This window comes from Coffea eugenioides, chromosome 2 (assembly GCF_003713205.1).
Source record: "Coffea eugenioides isolate CCC68of chromosome 2, Ceug_1.0, whole genome shotgun sequence".
Taxonomy (NCBI): domain Eukaryota; kingdom Viridiplantae; phylum Streptophyta; class Magnoliopsida; order Gentianales; family Rubiaceae; genus Coffea; species Coffea eugenioides.
Window position 1 is genome coordinate 44,703,596 of NC_040036.1, and position 16,684 is coordinate 44,720,279.

Genomic DNA, 16,684 nt, shown 5'->3' on the forward strand with positions numbered 1-16,684 from the left:
AAGATCTTTTAAAATCTGTTCTCCTCCTCGCGTGTTGGATAGTCAAGCTCATGTCTCTGATCTTATCATTCGAGAGCTCCACATCTGGAACACAACCTTGATGGATGAAATATTCTGGGAAGAGGAAGCTAAATTGATTAAGAGCATACCACTTCCCAGAGTTTCTGCTAAGGACAGATGGATATGGCATTATTCGATTGGAAAATTATCTGTAAAAAGCGTTAACCATGCAATAATGGATTCAGACCTCCTTGATGTCGGACAAATTGACCTTCCAAGCTCAAGTTCCGGCAAAGATAATATTTGAAAGAAAATCTGGTCCCTTGAAATACCGAACCAAACCAAGCATCTTCTCTGGCGAATATGTCATAATTCCTTGTCTACGCCTGATAATCTCCATAAAAGAAGAATTTCTGTTGACTATAGCTGCGCGCTTTGCAAAAACCCACATGGAGATCTGTCTCACATTCTATTTGACTGCCCTATATTCCAGTACAGATATGGGCTATCACTTTGGTGGACAAAAAAAATCAATGCATGTCGCCAATTGGGACCTGATATTTGGACGAAGGAAATTCGTAGAACTTTGCCATCAAAAAATAGCGAACTTTTTGCTACTCTATATTGCGAGATACAGAGTAACAGGAATGATGCAATCTTTAAAGGTAAAGTTCGAGAACCTCTCTGACTATTGTCAATTTTGCTCTCCAACATCTAATAGCTTTCAAGGAAGCAAATGCTTGCGCTATGGTAATCCGTTATCAAAATCCATCCCTGTCCTGGTCGATGCCTGTTGCTCCCCACTACAAGGTGAATTTTGATGCTTCAATTTCTACCATCAAGCAAGTAATTGGTGTTGGTGTGGTCATCCGAAGTTATGATGGTCAATTTATTGCTGGCTTATAGGAAAAAAAAATGGATGGTCTAGCCAGTGCAGAAATTGCTGAAACTCATGCTGCGAGGGAAGCGATTCTTTTTACACTGACGCTGATGATTCCTACTTTTATATCGGAGGGAGACGCATCCTCAGTCATAAAAACCGATTAATGGTACAGAACAGATCTTCTCGGATATTGGCTCAATTTCGCTGTGGATAAAAGCATTGTTGATGTAATATGGATTTCTAAAGAGGCTAAAAAAGTTGTGTATATTTTAGCACATTTTGCAAAAACATCCAACCGAATTTCTTTGGAGCTCTCATCTGAACTTTGTTAAACAATTAGTGCTGGACGAATTCATGCAATCAAATGAACGAATCTTTTTCGCTTTTCAACAAAAAAAAAAAGTAAGTTATTAGATTCAATGTATGGGTCGAGTTTTAAAACTTTAGTTTTATCCAATAATAAATTAATAAATTATGGAACCTGAAAGTTCAAAAGAGAGCGCAGGAATGTTCGCCCTGTGCCCTCAAGTTTCCTAAGCTCAATGCTTCCTGTGGTAATCCATCACCAGTTAGGATTGACCTAGTGATGCTAGTATTTAGATGGTCTATGGATGGTGCTCATATCCAATTAACAGTATATATAAAGTCGCTAGAGGGATGTAAATAAAATATGTCACTGGAGTATTCAAAACAAAAAATGTCACTTGATATTACTAAATTTACCCTTACCATCAGAAAGAATTATATCATTTAAGTACCTCACTTTCCTATAACCACTTCACTTTCTTACAACCATTAATGATTAAACTTGTCTACCAATTCTCTCAAACATTTTGCAAGGGTTGATTGAATTCTTTCAGACTACCATTTTTCTTCATCAGTTGAATGCTTGCACAGAGACAATTTTAATCTTTCCAATATATATATATATATATATATATATATATATATATAAATCTCTTTAATGGATCTTTCCATTATCACAAATCGGCATACATTTAGAGAGGAAATCTTTGTAGAAGGATAATTTGGTACAGCTACAGAAAAAGATCTTTGTCGAACTCATTTGGTTTTCCATAATACTTAAAATTTCAACAAAAAATTACTTTTTTAACGTATGTTTTTATTTTCATTAGTCGTACACACATTGGGTGTGCTTCATGCACTAGTATCCGATTAAAGCTGAACCATGACACTACCTGAAGCTAAATGTAAGGGACTTCGACATTTTACTTGGTGGTTTGCCAGTGAAACAATCGTAGCTATGTTATAAAGACTTGTAACCACTTCCCAAATAAAGCTAATTCTCACAACAAGAAGTTTCTTCCGCTTGTTGCATTTGCATGTGGGCAAAGAGTGTTTCCTTTGTTTATCTATCTCTTCCGACAAATTATCATGCCATCACCAATTGCAACCTACAGAAACACGGGGATTAAAGACAAATCTAGCTTGTGTTGTTAAGAATCATTAAACAAAAAAAAATGGATATACTTACCATACTTGTGCTTACACGCTCATCCTCCATCAAATTCTTGTTAAAATTCCTTATGCTAATAGTCTTTGCATCATTTACCTGCTCACTTATTGCAATTAGCATTGTATGATACCCAAATTAGGCAAAAATTTCAATGGCTATCATTTTACCAATGGATCAGCAACTTTCCCATGCCAGAGGACATTATCAAGCACAATAACCCCTCCAACTCTTACCTGCAAAAGAACAATGAGTTTCAACACTCAACCACCACTAAAAATTGTCCAAAAAAATCTTCCAAGAACCTAAGAATGTATTTGCATGCCAACAACACAAGGGAAAAATTTAAAAATGCTGTGTTGCAAACCAGCTGTAGCAGCAACTCGAAATATTCCTGATACATTCGCTTCTCAGCATCCACAAAAGCAAAGTCATAACTACATGAAAGAGCTTAACTATTTGAGCGCACATACAGCAAAAGACAAGCTATGATTAAAAGAAGCAATGCTAGGAAGTGTTTGTGCGCGTGCGTCCGTGCGTGTGTGTGAGAGAGAGAGAGAGCCTAAAATCATCCATTTGCAAAGCCATCAGCTATTAAAATCTTGAACATGCTATGTACATCAACAGGTGTTCCAGTGTCACGACACCATATAGTTATTCAAAATGCTAAGACAATCTTGCTGTTGACAAGGAGTACCTGCAACTTTCACCGTTCAAAATCATAGACTTCAAAGTATCTGCAGCAAGTCCATGTTTCACATCAACCTAATCGCACCAAATATGTTAGCAAAACAGAATTACTGCCAGAGATGCGTATCCAGTAGGATAAGCTTGATTAAAATGTAATTTGGTTCAGAAGCACGTTTAAGCATCACATAAGCAAAATAATATATATAAAAGGCTGCAAAATTCAACTATAACAAAGAGACCAAAAAAAAATGATCAATTTATTTCTAATATTGTTCATAGTTTTCTAAGAATATGATCCTACTTCTTGGTGTTATACTGTTCTTGAATTTTGTAATTAATTTATATTGTTTAAAAGCTCTAGTTAAAGTGTCCTAAGAAATATGGCTTCTAGAATATATTTTACACATGCTGATGTCTATTATGCAACACCAAGTATTATGTAAGACAAAATATTCACCTTGTGTGAAACACCAGCACGCTTGTAGTATCTTCTGGCAACTTCTAGTGATTTTGCATCTCTCTCACATGCAATTAACTCACCTCCTTCTGGCAGGGCCAAAGCAATAGCCAGAGATGAATATCCCTGTAGAGCAAGAATGTCATAACATATAGCAAAACTGTTCAGAAAGAAATGGTATACTCTTGAGATACTCTTTTCTTTCCACGTGCACATTTTTAAACCATGAAGAGCAATAAATTGTGAATACAGTCACAACAACAATTTGATGAAAGAAATGCTAAACAGAAAGATCATGTGTGCTTGATTAAAAATAACTACAGGGACAAGTAGTCTAGAGTTTGTGATCAAGAGAGATGACAATTATAGCTCTAAAAAACCTGCAAATTCCCAAAAAACAGCAACTCCATACTTAGTGCACAACCCGGCTTGTTAGGTTGCATGCAAGCCTACCAATACCCTATAAACTTTAGCTCAAAGTTCCAAATTTTGGTTCAAAATCTCTCAACTGTCTGTCGCTGACACAGTTCAGATCATGGATATTTCATTGACAAATAGGAAAGGCAACAGGTTTACAACTTTCAAAGAAGCAGAATGTCTTGCTAATTTTTAATCATGTAACTAGTAGTAACAAGTACATAAAGAATATAAAGAGTTCCCACTTATTAACTAAAGTTGGGGATTCTTTTATTACTATGCTCTGCCTATTTGAAATATAATATTCAAAGTAAGCTAGTTTTAACATGGCAAAATGAATACAATGCTACTTATTCATAGCTCAATCTGCATTCACTGATTGATATTCAGCAGTGGATTGAATTGTGTCAAGCAGTAAAAAATATTGCCGGCGTGAAGGAATAATCTTTTGTTTCTTTCTGTTTTAAGAAACAAAACAAACCAGTATTAGCAGGTCAAATCATCAGCCGGGAAGACCAGAATAAGAACATTTATAGAATTATAAAACACAGTAATTGATGGACTTCTTGCTGTTTCAGTATCCCAGTCTAATTTATTGCAGAGTAATTTAATGCATACGCTAACATTTTGGTTCTTTAGACTTTAGAGCTTCAAGGTTAAAGGTAATCCTGTAATTTGAGAAATGCTGGAATAGGCCATCAGAAAGTGTTTCTTAGAGTCAAAAGTTTTAGATGTTTTGGTGGCTTCTTCTGTGCTAGATAGATAGAATGAAACAGATTTGTTTTCTTGAATGTATTTATTGTGCTGTATCTTTGAGAAATGAAGGCTGCATCATTACTTCTAAGGAAATCTAGGAGTAATTTCTAGAATTTCTATATACTTCTTGCTTCCTTACTGCACCTAAACTCTTGCCGCAGCCCTCTCCTATCTCAAGTTCTTTCCTGAATAATATCTATTCATAGACAAAGACGCTTCCAAGGTTTTACAACTAAAAATCTTAGAATTAATAATATATCAAATGCTTCTTTAGTGCTGCATGAGTCCATTTGAATTAAGTATTACTATTTGACTTATTGTGTAAAAAGACATAACAGCAAACTACGCAGAAGTATATCAATCAAGCAGTTGCAACTACCAATGCACAATTAATGGGAGAGATAAAATGGGGTCTGACTAAGGAAAAATGAAACAAATGGATGGTGCAGGGGGATCTTAAAGGACTTTACAGAAGCATCTAGAGAGTATTCTGCTTGATATACAAGTTTTCATGTCACTGCAGCGTCCCCACAACCTGCCTTACATCAAAAGCTTTCTCAGTTAGGTTGATCAACACATTAGCCAATTGTCCCTGTCAACTAATCACATATGCAAGAAGCCATCAAAGAATTCTTATTTCCCAAATTCATTATCATTTAATCTCCTAAGAAATTGCAAAAAACAAGAACTTCCCACGTGCATTGCCCTCTTTTTATTAAGGCAAGTTCAGCCAGGGTCTGGTTGGAGAATATTCTCTCAAAAGAATTTACTTTGTATAGTCAAATAGGATTAGCACACCCATCTATTCCTGGTGGAAAGACTCCCAGGACTGAAAAGAAAATGAGAACTCAAATATCCCAAAATTGTAGCCCCATTTACTTTGTCTACCCTGAAGATGGTTTGGATCAATGCCCAAAGTGCTACACTGGTGTACTTGGGAGTTTTTCTTCAGACCGTCACTGGACTAGTCAAAGCAAGTGAAGATTCACCAAACACTGTGAAGTCAACAAATAAGCGAATTACAATAGCCTAACCTACAAATATTGATAAATGCAGAGAACTCAACTGGAAATGATTTAATTGCAGAATTAAGGCATACTAATTCAATATCTTACTCAATATATATTCAGAACCATACTGTATACACAAAACTAAAAACAGAAGATGTCAAAACCTCATGTTATTTTGATGTTAATTATAAATCATGTGTTATTGGATTAAATCTTGACAAGTAAATTATGCTACTCTTTCAACATTGGAAATGCTCTATCAGGGTGGAAAGGTACATTCTGCCAATTTTATCTCTATGGGGCATTGAGGCTGAAAAAGTCTCTCAATGGATAACAATCCACCTCACTGATGCTCAATACCTTGGTGGGAGCTCATTGTGGATTCTTTACCAGGGGAGCCTGTCTACAATCATTAATTCCCCAATAGCATAACATGCTACATGTTCCAATATCAAATGACTTGTTTCCCTTCACCCAATAGATCAACAGAATATAAGCCTCTTCATTTCTAACATGAAAATCCAGTTACAGACATAATGCTCTAAAGCTGCTCTCCCAAAATCCTTTTTGCTTCACATGAGTCATCATCTCACTTTCTCACTCTAACAAGATGCAATTATTCTCTGTCTAACAAGATGCAATAATTGCAAATAGCAAGCCTATGGCTATGGCACAATCCTGTAGAAAAACTTTTGTGATAGACTAACAGATGTATGGAACTGTAATGATGTACATGAAGCAAGTCAACTTACTTTCCTCTATATAGTCCTAAAAGAACTAAGGGCTTGTTTTCGGTTGACTACTTTAGCTGATTATAGATTCTGATTTTGGATAATCAGTTAATGTGATGTTCTCATTTGCTTTTATAATTAGATTATAGAATTTTTTTTATTGGCAAAAGGCTAAAATCTATAATCAACCACTGAGTAGCTTTTGCTGATTCTGATTATTCTCTATAATCACCTTCCATAATCAGATTTTGCAAAATCTAAAGCAAACGAGAACAAGGCCTAATACTCTCTAATCACACTCCCTAGTGAATACAAGTGGCAATTCAGATCAAGTAAATGTATTTGGAGATGCAAACATCCAGCTCAGTAGGAAATATTAGGCTTGAACACATCCTATGCAGCAAAATAACTTGACACTGAATTTACTCAAACACATCCTATGCAGCACACACATCATATGAAACTTGACACTGAATGTACTCAATACTATTGATTATAAGTTGGACACAAGTGAACTCATACATACAGTGTAAACCCCAACTTCAATGCACCTTTTAGCTCCCAGGATTTGGACAAGCATACTGAGTAGTTGGGCTTGATCAGGAGAAACCTGTTAATAAAGATCAATTTAAAAAATAATACACCTGTCAACAGGAAAATAATGAAGCATGTAGGAATACACACACACACACAAAATAATTTCTTTGTCTATGCAAAGTGAACAAAATCTAGAAGTGCGCACACACACACACACAGAATAATTTCTTTATCCATACAAAGTGAACAAAATCCAGAAGAGTCAGTAACTATGGAACAAACCCATCACACCTGCATCTGACTACCGTGCATGGTTGAAGTCTCCTCTCTAAGTTCACGCAATATCTGAAACAGAGTAAAACAAACTTCACATGATATAAGTCTCTATATGGAGAGACAGGGCATAAAGCAATGCAAATCAGAGGATCTTTGACCTTTGACTCTCTAACATTATTTAATATGTAGTCGTAGAGCCGCGGAGTAACACTGATAACCTGCTTACTCCCGTGCTTCTTGTCAGTTGCGGCAGTCACTGCATCTGATTTACTAGACTCAGAATTAGACCAAGGGGGGCTTGAAGCAGTAGCCAATGAGGCTACATCGCTGTTGCATTTGACAACAAATTGGGTAACCTGAAAACCACGGACAGACAGTCGAGAGGCCAGTGCTATCATTGGTATTGCCCAATGATGTTTGATCATGCAGCTGGACATTGTTAAATCCTACTGCAACCAATGACTTCACCACATGCTCTGCTAAAAAAATTGACGAGTTCAGTGTTCTCAGAACACACAGAAAATCACATGTTTATCTAAGACATGCTAAAGTCTTAACATATTTGGCTACATATTGGTATTGCAGCCATATCACATTAATCTTTCAAGGGTTTAGTCAATTATAAATATTGTCCCTCCATTTCTAAAAATTATCACTGCATTTGTTGCTTTTCCTCTTGAAGCTTTAGAACTGATTTTCCCAAAGAGTCATTTATATTTAAGGCACATTATACGCTACAAGCAAAGATAGCATAACACTTAACAAAGTGCTTCGGCAGTATATGTAGTCAAACACACATACCTCAGAAAAGATTGAGTCTTCGACCAAACAGAGTCCTGCAGTATACGTAGTCAAACACACATACCTTCAGAAAAGATTGCGTCTCAACCAAACTAAAGAATTCTGAATTGTATATGACTTATCAGTAGCATAAAAAATGCACAGATTCTGAAGATCAGATGCTTATCTGAAAACAACTATCTTTTGTATTAGTGTGAACCGCCAACGTATTCGCACTGACTATTTTTAAAGAATGTAAGCACCATTAAGCATGATAGAAGATGCAATTTCTTTGTGTTTGGAGGATTAAGTCTTCTACTTTTCTTGAATTAGTTCAGATTTGTGAAATATAAAAGGGAAATTCATTAATGCTGAAAGTGCTTTCACGGACTGTAAATTTGTCAGGAAGTTTTTACAAAAGATGTATCTTTATGTAATCATTTGATCGAACTTCTTGATCCTCAAAGAAATTGAGAATTGTCTTTGAATACTCATTAAGTGTTTCTTCACACATGTTAGACGAAGTCTAGAATGGAGAGAAGAGTTAACAAACTTTTCCATTCAACCAATTTCACCCAAAACAACATAACTGTTTTAATACAATAAAAATGGCAACACAAGTAAAACTATTCCAAATTTCAATTTTCCATTCAAACACCAAAGAGAGGGAAAAAACAAAAAACAAAATCTAGATTTTACGTTCCATTCCAAGAAAAGCTGCATATACATCTTTCTGGTTTTTCCTTGCATAAACTTTCCTTATCTTTTGTGCTCCTACCTGTTTTGTGTTTTTTTTTTCCCGAGTTCAAACATAGCTCTAGAAGGAAGAACCCAAAAAATTTCCAGAAGTGACATTGTCGAGTTTTGGGGAGAAAAGAGAGCCATTTCCTTTTCCCTACTGTCATGGCACAAAAGTTTCAGCCCAAACCAAGCGCCTCAAAGTTAGGAAAAGTTTCTTTTAACTCTGCCAGATGAAAACAAGCAGCACCTCCTTCCATTTTGAACTCTAATGATGCTCATGTGTAAAAATTTTTAAAAAAAAAAACTTTTTAAACCGTTAAATACATCCCTTACAGATGTCATGAACGCATAGGGATGTCTTACAGTTGTTATGCATTATAACACAACAAGAATACCTATATGTTCATTTCGGAACTTAAATCAAATTATTCTCCATCAATTATTAATACATCTATTACGCCGTTGCCAAGGCCCTGTATGAACCCAGTTATCAGCATATTCATAACGATTTCACAATGCAAAAGCAGTACTGGGACTAATATCAAATCTGGGATAACTTAACCATAAGTAACTTCAGAAGTACATATCCCCACATATTTTAAACTGGAAACAATCATAACCACAGCAATGTTGGTTTAATTCCATTTGAACAACGAGAAAATTCATGAAGTAAAAGAACAAACACATAATATGCATAAACAGGAGTCCCTAGAGTAAAACTACCCCAAAAAAATGAATAAGTACCTTTTTCAGCACAATTGTCACCTGTTGCTTAAATGGCCTTTGCAATTGGCAAGTCCTGCAAGCGAAATCAAGGAAAACTGATTGAAACGAAATTTACCCAAAAAAATGTCCTTTAACGAAGAAAAACTAGTCTATGTCCTTTCACAAAGCATCCAATAAAGAAACAATTGGATTACCATAAAGATTTTGATGTTAATTCGTCACCTGAGGAAGAGTCATTAGGGAAGTAGAATAGCCATGAACGAACTTTATTGCAGAGAAGAACTTCAAGGTAGGGAAAGTTAGGGATAATTTCATAAACCTTCCCTTAGGTTTCTGACACTTCCACTGACACCCGTCAAGGTTATAAAAATGTCACTGAGCTCCCCTAGCTGAGATTTGGGGCTCTTGCTGACATCATGAGTACCGAAATTACCAGTTTGTCCTCTGAAGTTGGGAATAATGACTGACGTTAATTTGGGGATCAAATGCATCTTCACATTCCTAATTATATTTAACTAGAATACTAGAAATTTAACTTCTAATTAAGGTGATTAAGAGTCCATTACACAAAGCGGCCAATAGAAGAAGGAATTTGGTGCCATTTTTGTGATTAGTACAATTTGACAAGGATGATTGAACAAATGCATCTTACTTTGTAGCCATATAACTAGAAAGGAAAAAATAGATAAGGAAAAAATGAAAGAAAAAGAAGAAAACAATGGACTTTATGTGAAGTTGGTCTTCATCTATTGGAAGTGAGGTTATTAAAAGCAAAAATCAAGGTACGAATATCCATTTTCAATGCGGCACTACTGTAATGAAGTGTTCTGGTGAATCAGTTTCAAGAATGGTAGCATGTTATCTAGTAGATTTTTTCTTGATCAATAGATTTTTTAGTTGGTGCCTGGTGGTAAAGCTTAATTCGTGTATTTTATATATGCTGATGTTATCTACAAATTTCATGTGTTTCTGTAAAAAAATAAAGGCTCAAACATGGACTTTTTTTTATCACCACTTTGCATCCAAATCTGAAAATGTAGGATAGGGACTCTTGCGCTGCCTATGACATTGATGTTCACTATAATAGAAACAAAATCAGGATTCCAAATGTTGATCCAAGTGACTACTCATACATTAACTTGTTGTTTGATGTAACCGAAAAAGCATTGAGCAAAATCCTTGGGAATGTTAGCATGATTATGCAGATGAGATGTGAAATTCTTGGAAAAAATTGCATGATGGATGTCAATGATAACTATGCAGTTAGTGAGACATTCAAAATACATCAATCTAAACTAGTGATAAACTTGCATGCCTCTGATATGGAAATTATACTTGCTGATGAAGAAAATGGCTTAGTGAATCCAACTGGTGTGAACATGCAAGATAATTTAGGCATTAAACAGAATACTAGTACAGCGGGTGTAGACCTTGGAGTCTCGAATGATGAGTATGGAGACTCTAGCTCTGATTCTTCATAGAAACGCAATCTGCACAGTAACTCTGAGGATAAAGTAGTTCTAGAAAGGGTTTCAAATGATGACAATGAGGATAGTGATACCAATTTTTTCTGAATTTGGGGACAGTGATGAAGTAGACCCTTTCTGGAACTACTTCAATGAATTTGCGGTTCCTGATTCTGAAAGTGAGGAGGAGGATGACCTTATGAGGTAAGTAATGAGACAAAAAATGTGGATTTACAACCCTAAAGATAACATAGAGTTTGAGAAGGAGTCAATTATTCACCAATGTGGATTCATTTAGAGTTGCCTTGAAAGATGTTATTCAAAAAGACTTTCCAATTCTAAGGTTGAAAAATGAGAAGAGTCGAGTGACTACTATCTATGGTGCCAAGGGATGCCAATGGAGAATACATGTATCACTAGTGGCTGATAATATCACTTTTTAGATTAAAACTTACCAACCACAGCACGTTTATGTGATGGATAAACACTGTGCTGAAGCTACATCTGACTGGATGGCCAAGAAGCCGGTTTGTGTACTAAGAGATCATCCTAATATGACTAGCAAAGGTGTAAAGGTAGAGTTGAGGAAGTGTGGTGTGAAGCCAAGTAAAATGCAGGTTTTTAGAGCTAAGAACAAAGCACCAGCTAAGATAGAAGGCACACATGCTGAATCTTATTCTAAAATTCCAAGATATGCTGAACTGTTAAGGAATAATAATCCCAACAATATTTGCAAAATACATTATGATAGGCCAAATCTTTTAGTTGAGCCTAAATTTTTAAGAATATTTATTAGCATTAGAGCTCAAAAGTTGGGGTTCGTGGAAGGTTGTAGGCCTTTTATAGGGTTTGATGGATGTTTCTTTAAGGGTCCATCTGAGGTGTACTTCTCACAGCAGTTGCTTTGGATGCAAACAACAGCATATTTTCAATAGTCTTTGCTGTAACTAAATGTGAGAACAAGGAAACATGGAGGTGGTTCTTCTACTACTTTCAAGAGTTCTTTGGACCATTTGACAACAACATCCCTTTAACCTTCATGAGTGATAGGCAGAAAGTACACAAAATTTTGATTTAAGCCTTCAACTTAGTAATCAGAGTTTGTTATCGACTTATACTTTGCTAATGTAGGGATTGAATCTTGCTTATGAGGAGATATTTCCAGATGCAACTGGAAGGCACTGTTGTAGGCATATATGCAGCAATTTCAAGGCTCAATTTCTAGATATCTTAGCAGTTTCTATTGGAAGGCAACTAAAAGTTATGATGTAGTTGGCCATAATGAAGCAATGGCAAGTATTAAAGATATTAACATAGATGCTTGGAAATATTTGGATAAAATTCCAAGAAATGCCTAGTGTAGGCATGTCTTTTCACCTGAACTTAAGTGTGACCATGGACAAATAATTTCACCAAGTCCTTTAATAACTGGTTTGGTGATCCAAAGGGAAAGCCTATACTCACTTTGGTGGATGGCTTGAGAAGAAAATTCATGAAAAAGTTGCTTAAGAGATACTAGAAAGGTTGCACCTTGACTAGTAATATCACTCCTAGAATTGCCGAGAACTCATAGAAATTAGCCAAGCATCAAGAAAATGTAAGATGCATATGGCTAGTGAAGACACATTCAAGCTTGGTGATCTGGACAGAACCTACATAGTCAATCTCACTCAAAGAATCTATGATTGTGGTAGTTTTTGGATAGTTGGAATTCCGTGCAAACATGCAGCACTAGGAGTTATGTACAGGAGAGAGAAGTTGGAGTCTTATTGTGAAACTTGGTTCACAAAAGACAAGGCATACTCTGCAATGATTCATCCTATTCTTGATGTAAAGAGATGGCCTCCTATGCCTAAAGTGCTCCCAAAAGTTGTGTTTGCCACCTCTTTTGAGAAGAGCTCCTAGTAGACCAAGAGTAAATCGAAGGAGGGAAGCTAATGAAGGAGCATTTTCTGCACAAGCAAAAAGGTCAAGTACTTTCAAGTGTAGAAATTGTGGAGCTTTTGGTCATAATAAGATGATTTGTAAACGAGCACATATGCTAAAAAGAACTGCAAAACAGAATCTTGCTGAACTGGTAGAATTATTGCATAGTCATTACTAAATTATTAACTTATCATATGTCCTAACTATTACTTACAGCTCATTTGGACAAATAGAAGAGACAGACCAGGCAAAGGAATGGCCAGCATAGGCTTATCAGGAGCTGTTCTTTACGTAAACTATTAGCATTGTCTATCATTCCTTACCTATTCGAATTATGTACAAGAAGCTTTCAGTGCATTACTAACTCATTTTTCAAGATCATGCACAAGGAAATGTACCTATAATACACTCTAGTCAAGGGAGCAATCCTAGTCCTACATATCATAATGAAACACTTAATGTTCAAGACAATTGTCAAATTACTGTAGCAGCTTCTAATAGAAAGGTGTTAACATGTACAACATAACTTGTCTAACATAACAAGTTCTGGATGTAATTTTTTATTAATGTTTATAGAGATGAAGGCCTGCTTAAAAAATCCTTCTACTTCAACAACAAGAGGTGCTGGTAGGACCAAATGAACTAGAAATGGTCACTGTAATTCTCAGGTGCTAGCTCAACTGTGAGAACCCGTGAATTTCTTTATTTTCTAGACTTTATTTTATTTAATTATACGCCTTTTATGCATTTTCTTTATTAGGAAAAATTTTCTAAATAATTTTATGAGTAAATAGGGTTTTAAAAGTATTTTTCTAGTATAAGTTAGTTCATGAGGTTTTAAGAGTATATACCGGATGTGGGACCCACTAGTGCGGTAAGTTCGATAAAATTCGGCCAGTTAGGTCAAGTTTTGGATACCAGATTTATTTTAGCAGGTGTGAAGAGATAACTAGAGGTTACTAAATGGATTAGGGTGAGAGGGACAAAAGGATAGCCATGCATTAATGATCGTGACAAGTGTCACTTGGAGAGTAATTCTTACATTTTGACCACTATTCACCATTTTACAAAATAAACCCAAAAATTGACCAAAAAATCTCTTCATTTCAAGCTTCTCTTGGCCGAACCTTGCTAGGGAGGAAAGGGAAAAACTCTTCAACTTTCTTCATCTCAAACCTTGCTCAATCCAACAAACCAACCGATTAAACTTGAAAGTTCTCCATAAAAATCCTTCTCTTAGTAGTAGTGAGGTGATTAGTGAAGTGGGTTGGAAGATTAATGTGCTAAATTGCTCCCTTTCTTGGGTTGATAAGGTGAGTGGCTAAGGAACCCCTCTTTTCTATCTAATGATACTTAATTAGTGGCTTGTGGTAGCCTAAGAGGTGATTTTGTGGGTTATTTCATGAATTTAGTTGAGATTGGTGAATTTTTCCATTTATTCATGATTTTTCTGTTTTTATATGTTTATTATTATGTGGCCATGGATGATGGTTGGGAATGGTTTAGAATGAAGCCTTAAGGCGTAAATTGTGGCTATTTGCGGAAAATTTTCGCTTTGAAAGGAAATTTCGGAATTAGGGTTTCAATTAACCCCCATTCTGTACGGTACTGTTTCCCCTAGTTAGAGGCCGAATTAGCCTTGGATTAAAACATAAAAGTTGTATAGAATGATATTTTATAGTTGTCTGCAAAATATCAGCTCAATCGGACCAATGTAGCCTATGAAAAGACTGAAATACCCCCTACTGCCCAGTTTCTGTCTGAACCTGATAATCAGCTTCTGTAATTGGTTGTTTTGACCAGGAATACTACTGATTTGGTTCTCGATGTCCTCTTAAGACTTATAGCCTTGTATCTTAGCTTCCGAATGGCTTCGGAATCACTTGAATTGGAATTGTATATGCCGAGATATGACTGAATGAATCAGGACTGCCATAGTAAACTTCGAATTGGAAAATCTGGGATTGTTTTGGTACATTTGACCTAGATACATTGCAAACTGGACTGAGTGGCCTTCTTCAACATTGTAGCCCTTTTCCTTAGCTTCGAAACGGTGTAAATTATACTTCAATCCAATAGGTGTAGCCCCAGTTGTGTCCGTTCCGCTAAATGACGTCAAAACTGTCTTTTGGTTTTAGGACATAAACATCATTTCCGGACATTGTCCTAGCTTGAATTGATACTTGTACCACTTTGAGCCTATTGAACGGCTAGTGAAATGAGATTATTTTGTGTGTGATTTTGGGATTGATTGAGGAAAATAAGGAAGCCATAAATGGCTGGAAAATAGGTAAATACAGAGGGTATGCTGCCCAAAAATTCTAGGGCTACGTGATTCTTTCAAGTTGATTTAATCTTGGTAAAAATTATGGGTTTTGGGAGTTGTTTGTAACCCTAGGACTAACTATTATCCTTTTTGCTCAAAAGTACTAGTAGTTAATCTGGAAAGGCGTACGACATGTAGTCGAGTCTCATTTATGCATTCCATTTACTGGATTTGTGACTGTGAGAACCATAATTATTTACTTTGGTTATTCTAGGGTTTCTTGGTGATTAGAGCCCTACCTTGGTTGAAACTTTTGACGTATCCTTGTTTAACTGGTGAGTGCACCACTCCCCTGAATCATTGCTAAACTAGTTTTCTGTACTTGCAAATTGCTATTTGAATGTCTTTCCCGACTGCTTATCTTGTATGAGACGAGGGTGTAATTTATCACACTCGTTCTCTTGCCTGTACTGAATGAACTGGAATCTATTGCTTGTACTTGTTATGTACTTGAACTTGTTACTTGCACTTGTTATGAGATCGTTTGGAAGTGTGTCCAATGATCTTCCTGTTAAACTTGAGTTCAATCTCATGGGGAGTTAATTAAATCGAGCCAGCAAGGGTTTGGTTGAGATAATTGACAATCCATGGGTACCTGTTCCTGGGAAATCTTTGGGTATTGAGACTCTTGATTCCGGTATACTCGAGTATTACCATTCCTGTTCCTGTTTGGCGTTGGGGCCCGGTAAGGGGTATGTTTGGTGAATGGGGTGTTGGCGTTAAAGTGGGGTTCTACTGGACTGGTTCCTTTATTTGAATGTTGACGGAGGGTCAACGGGGCTGGATCAAGTATAACAACGGGGATTTGGCTCCTGAGAGTCACCTGTATCCTTTACATTGTGATGTTCATTCATTTCTCGTATTTGATGTGAATATGTGCCTCCAAAGTGCTTTCTCATTAATTCTACTGATTCTACTGTTTATACTGTTGGTATCTCATTGAGCTTTTAGCTCACCGCGTTCCGTTATCCTTGTTTTCCTTACAAGAAACCATCTTTTGGAACTGCAATGTTTTGAGAAATGAGTTGAGCTAGTTAGAAATTCTTTTACTCTTTTGGTATAGCTCCTCGACAACTTGGAAACCCTAAATGTATCTAAATACAATATTTCCTTTTGAATTTGTAAACTTATTAATATGTATATTTAAAATGTTTTCTCGTGTTTATGTAACATATGTATTCAGGAATATACATTCTTTCATGGCAAACAAAGTGTACTTGTACTTGGTTGGATCCTGCATGGGCGCGGCCCTTCCATTTCGTTTTGATTCTTGTAGTTTTATTCCGGTTTTGATAGAAGTATGACTGAGTCCCGGCGAGAGTTGGGCAGGCGGTCCGCCGAACCTTTTGGTTCGCCTTAGGGTGGGGTGGGGCTATCACAGGTGGTATCAGAGCCTGTTTCGCGTGGTCTCTGCGCGGAGTGAGTTTGGGGCCAAATGGGGAATAAGTTTGAATGACTAAGTACTCGTTCGAGCATAAGTTATGAATC

At 36.3% G+C, this 16,684-nt stretch overlaps 1 protein-coding gene across 5 annotated transcripts; it reads right to left on the reverse strand.

Annotated features, from left to right (window-relative positions):
* Positions 1-1,985: 1,985 nt before the first annotated feature.
* Positions 1,986-9,777, reverse strand: LOC113762103 (O-methyltransferase MdmC-like). Of its 5 annotated transcripts, none has more exons than XM_027305379.1 (12): positions 9,673-9,777; positions 9,497-9,551; positions 8,033-8,067; positions 7,450-7,707; positions 7,247-7,300; positions 6,945-7,028; positions 3,505-3,630; positions 3,055-3,122; positions 2,725-2,794; positions 2,528-2,593; positions 2,379-2,456; positions 1,986-2,298 (listed from the first exon to the last, which is right to left on the reverse strand). In XM_027305379.1, exons 4-12 carry the CDS (start codon positions 7,666-7,668, stop codon positions 2,257-2,259), a joined length of 807 nt encoding a protein of 268 aa, XP_027161180.1. In that variant the 5' UTR covers positions 7,669-7,707; positions 8,033-8,067; positions 9,497-9,551; positions 9,673-9,777; the 3' UTR covers positions 1,986-2,256. The 5 variants fall into 5 exon arrangements, with proteins under 5 accessions (XP_027161180.1, XP_027161181.1, XP_027161179.1 ...); XM_027305380.1 differs by having other exon boundaries at positions 7,390-7,707; positions 9,673-9,776; XM_027305378.1 differs by having other exon boundaries at positions 7,390-7,710; positions 9,673-9,776.
* Positions 9,778-16,684: the final 6,907 nt, after the last annotated feature.

Coding starts and splice junctions, on each gene's coding strand:
- LOC113762103 (XM_027305380.1), bottom strand. CDS start 7,668: ATGTCCAGCTGCATGATCAAACATCATTGGGCAATACCAATGATAGCA. Junction 3,631..6,944: donor TTGAAGTTGGGGTTTACACT/GTATGTATGAGT, acceptor CTTGCTCTACAG/GGATATTCATCTCTGGCTAT. Junction 3,123..3,504: donor GTGCTGGTGTTTCACACAAG/GTGAATATTTTG, acceptor TGGTGCGATTAG/GTTGATGTGAAACATGGACT.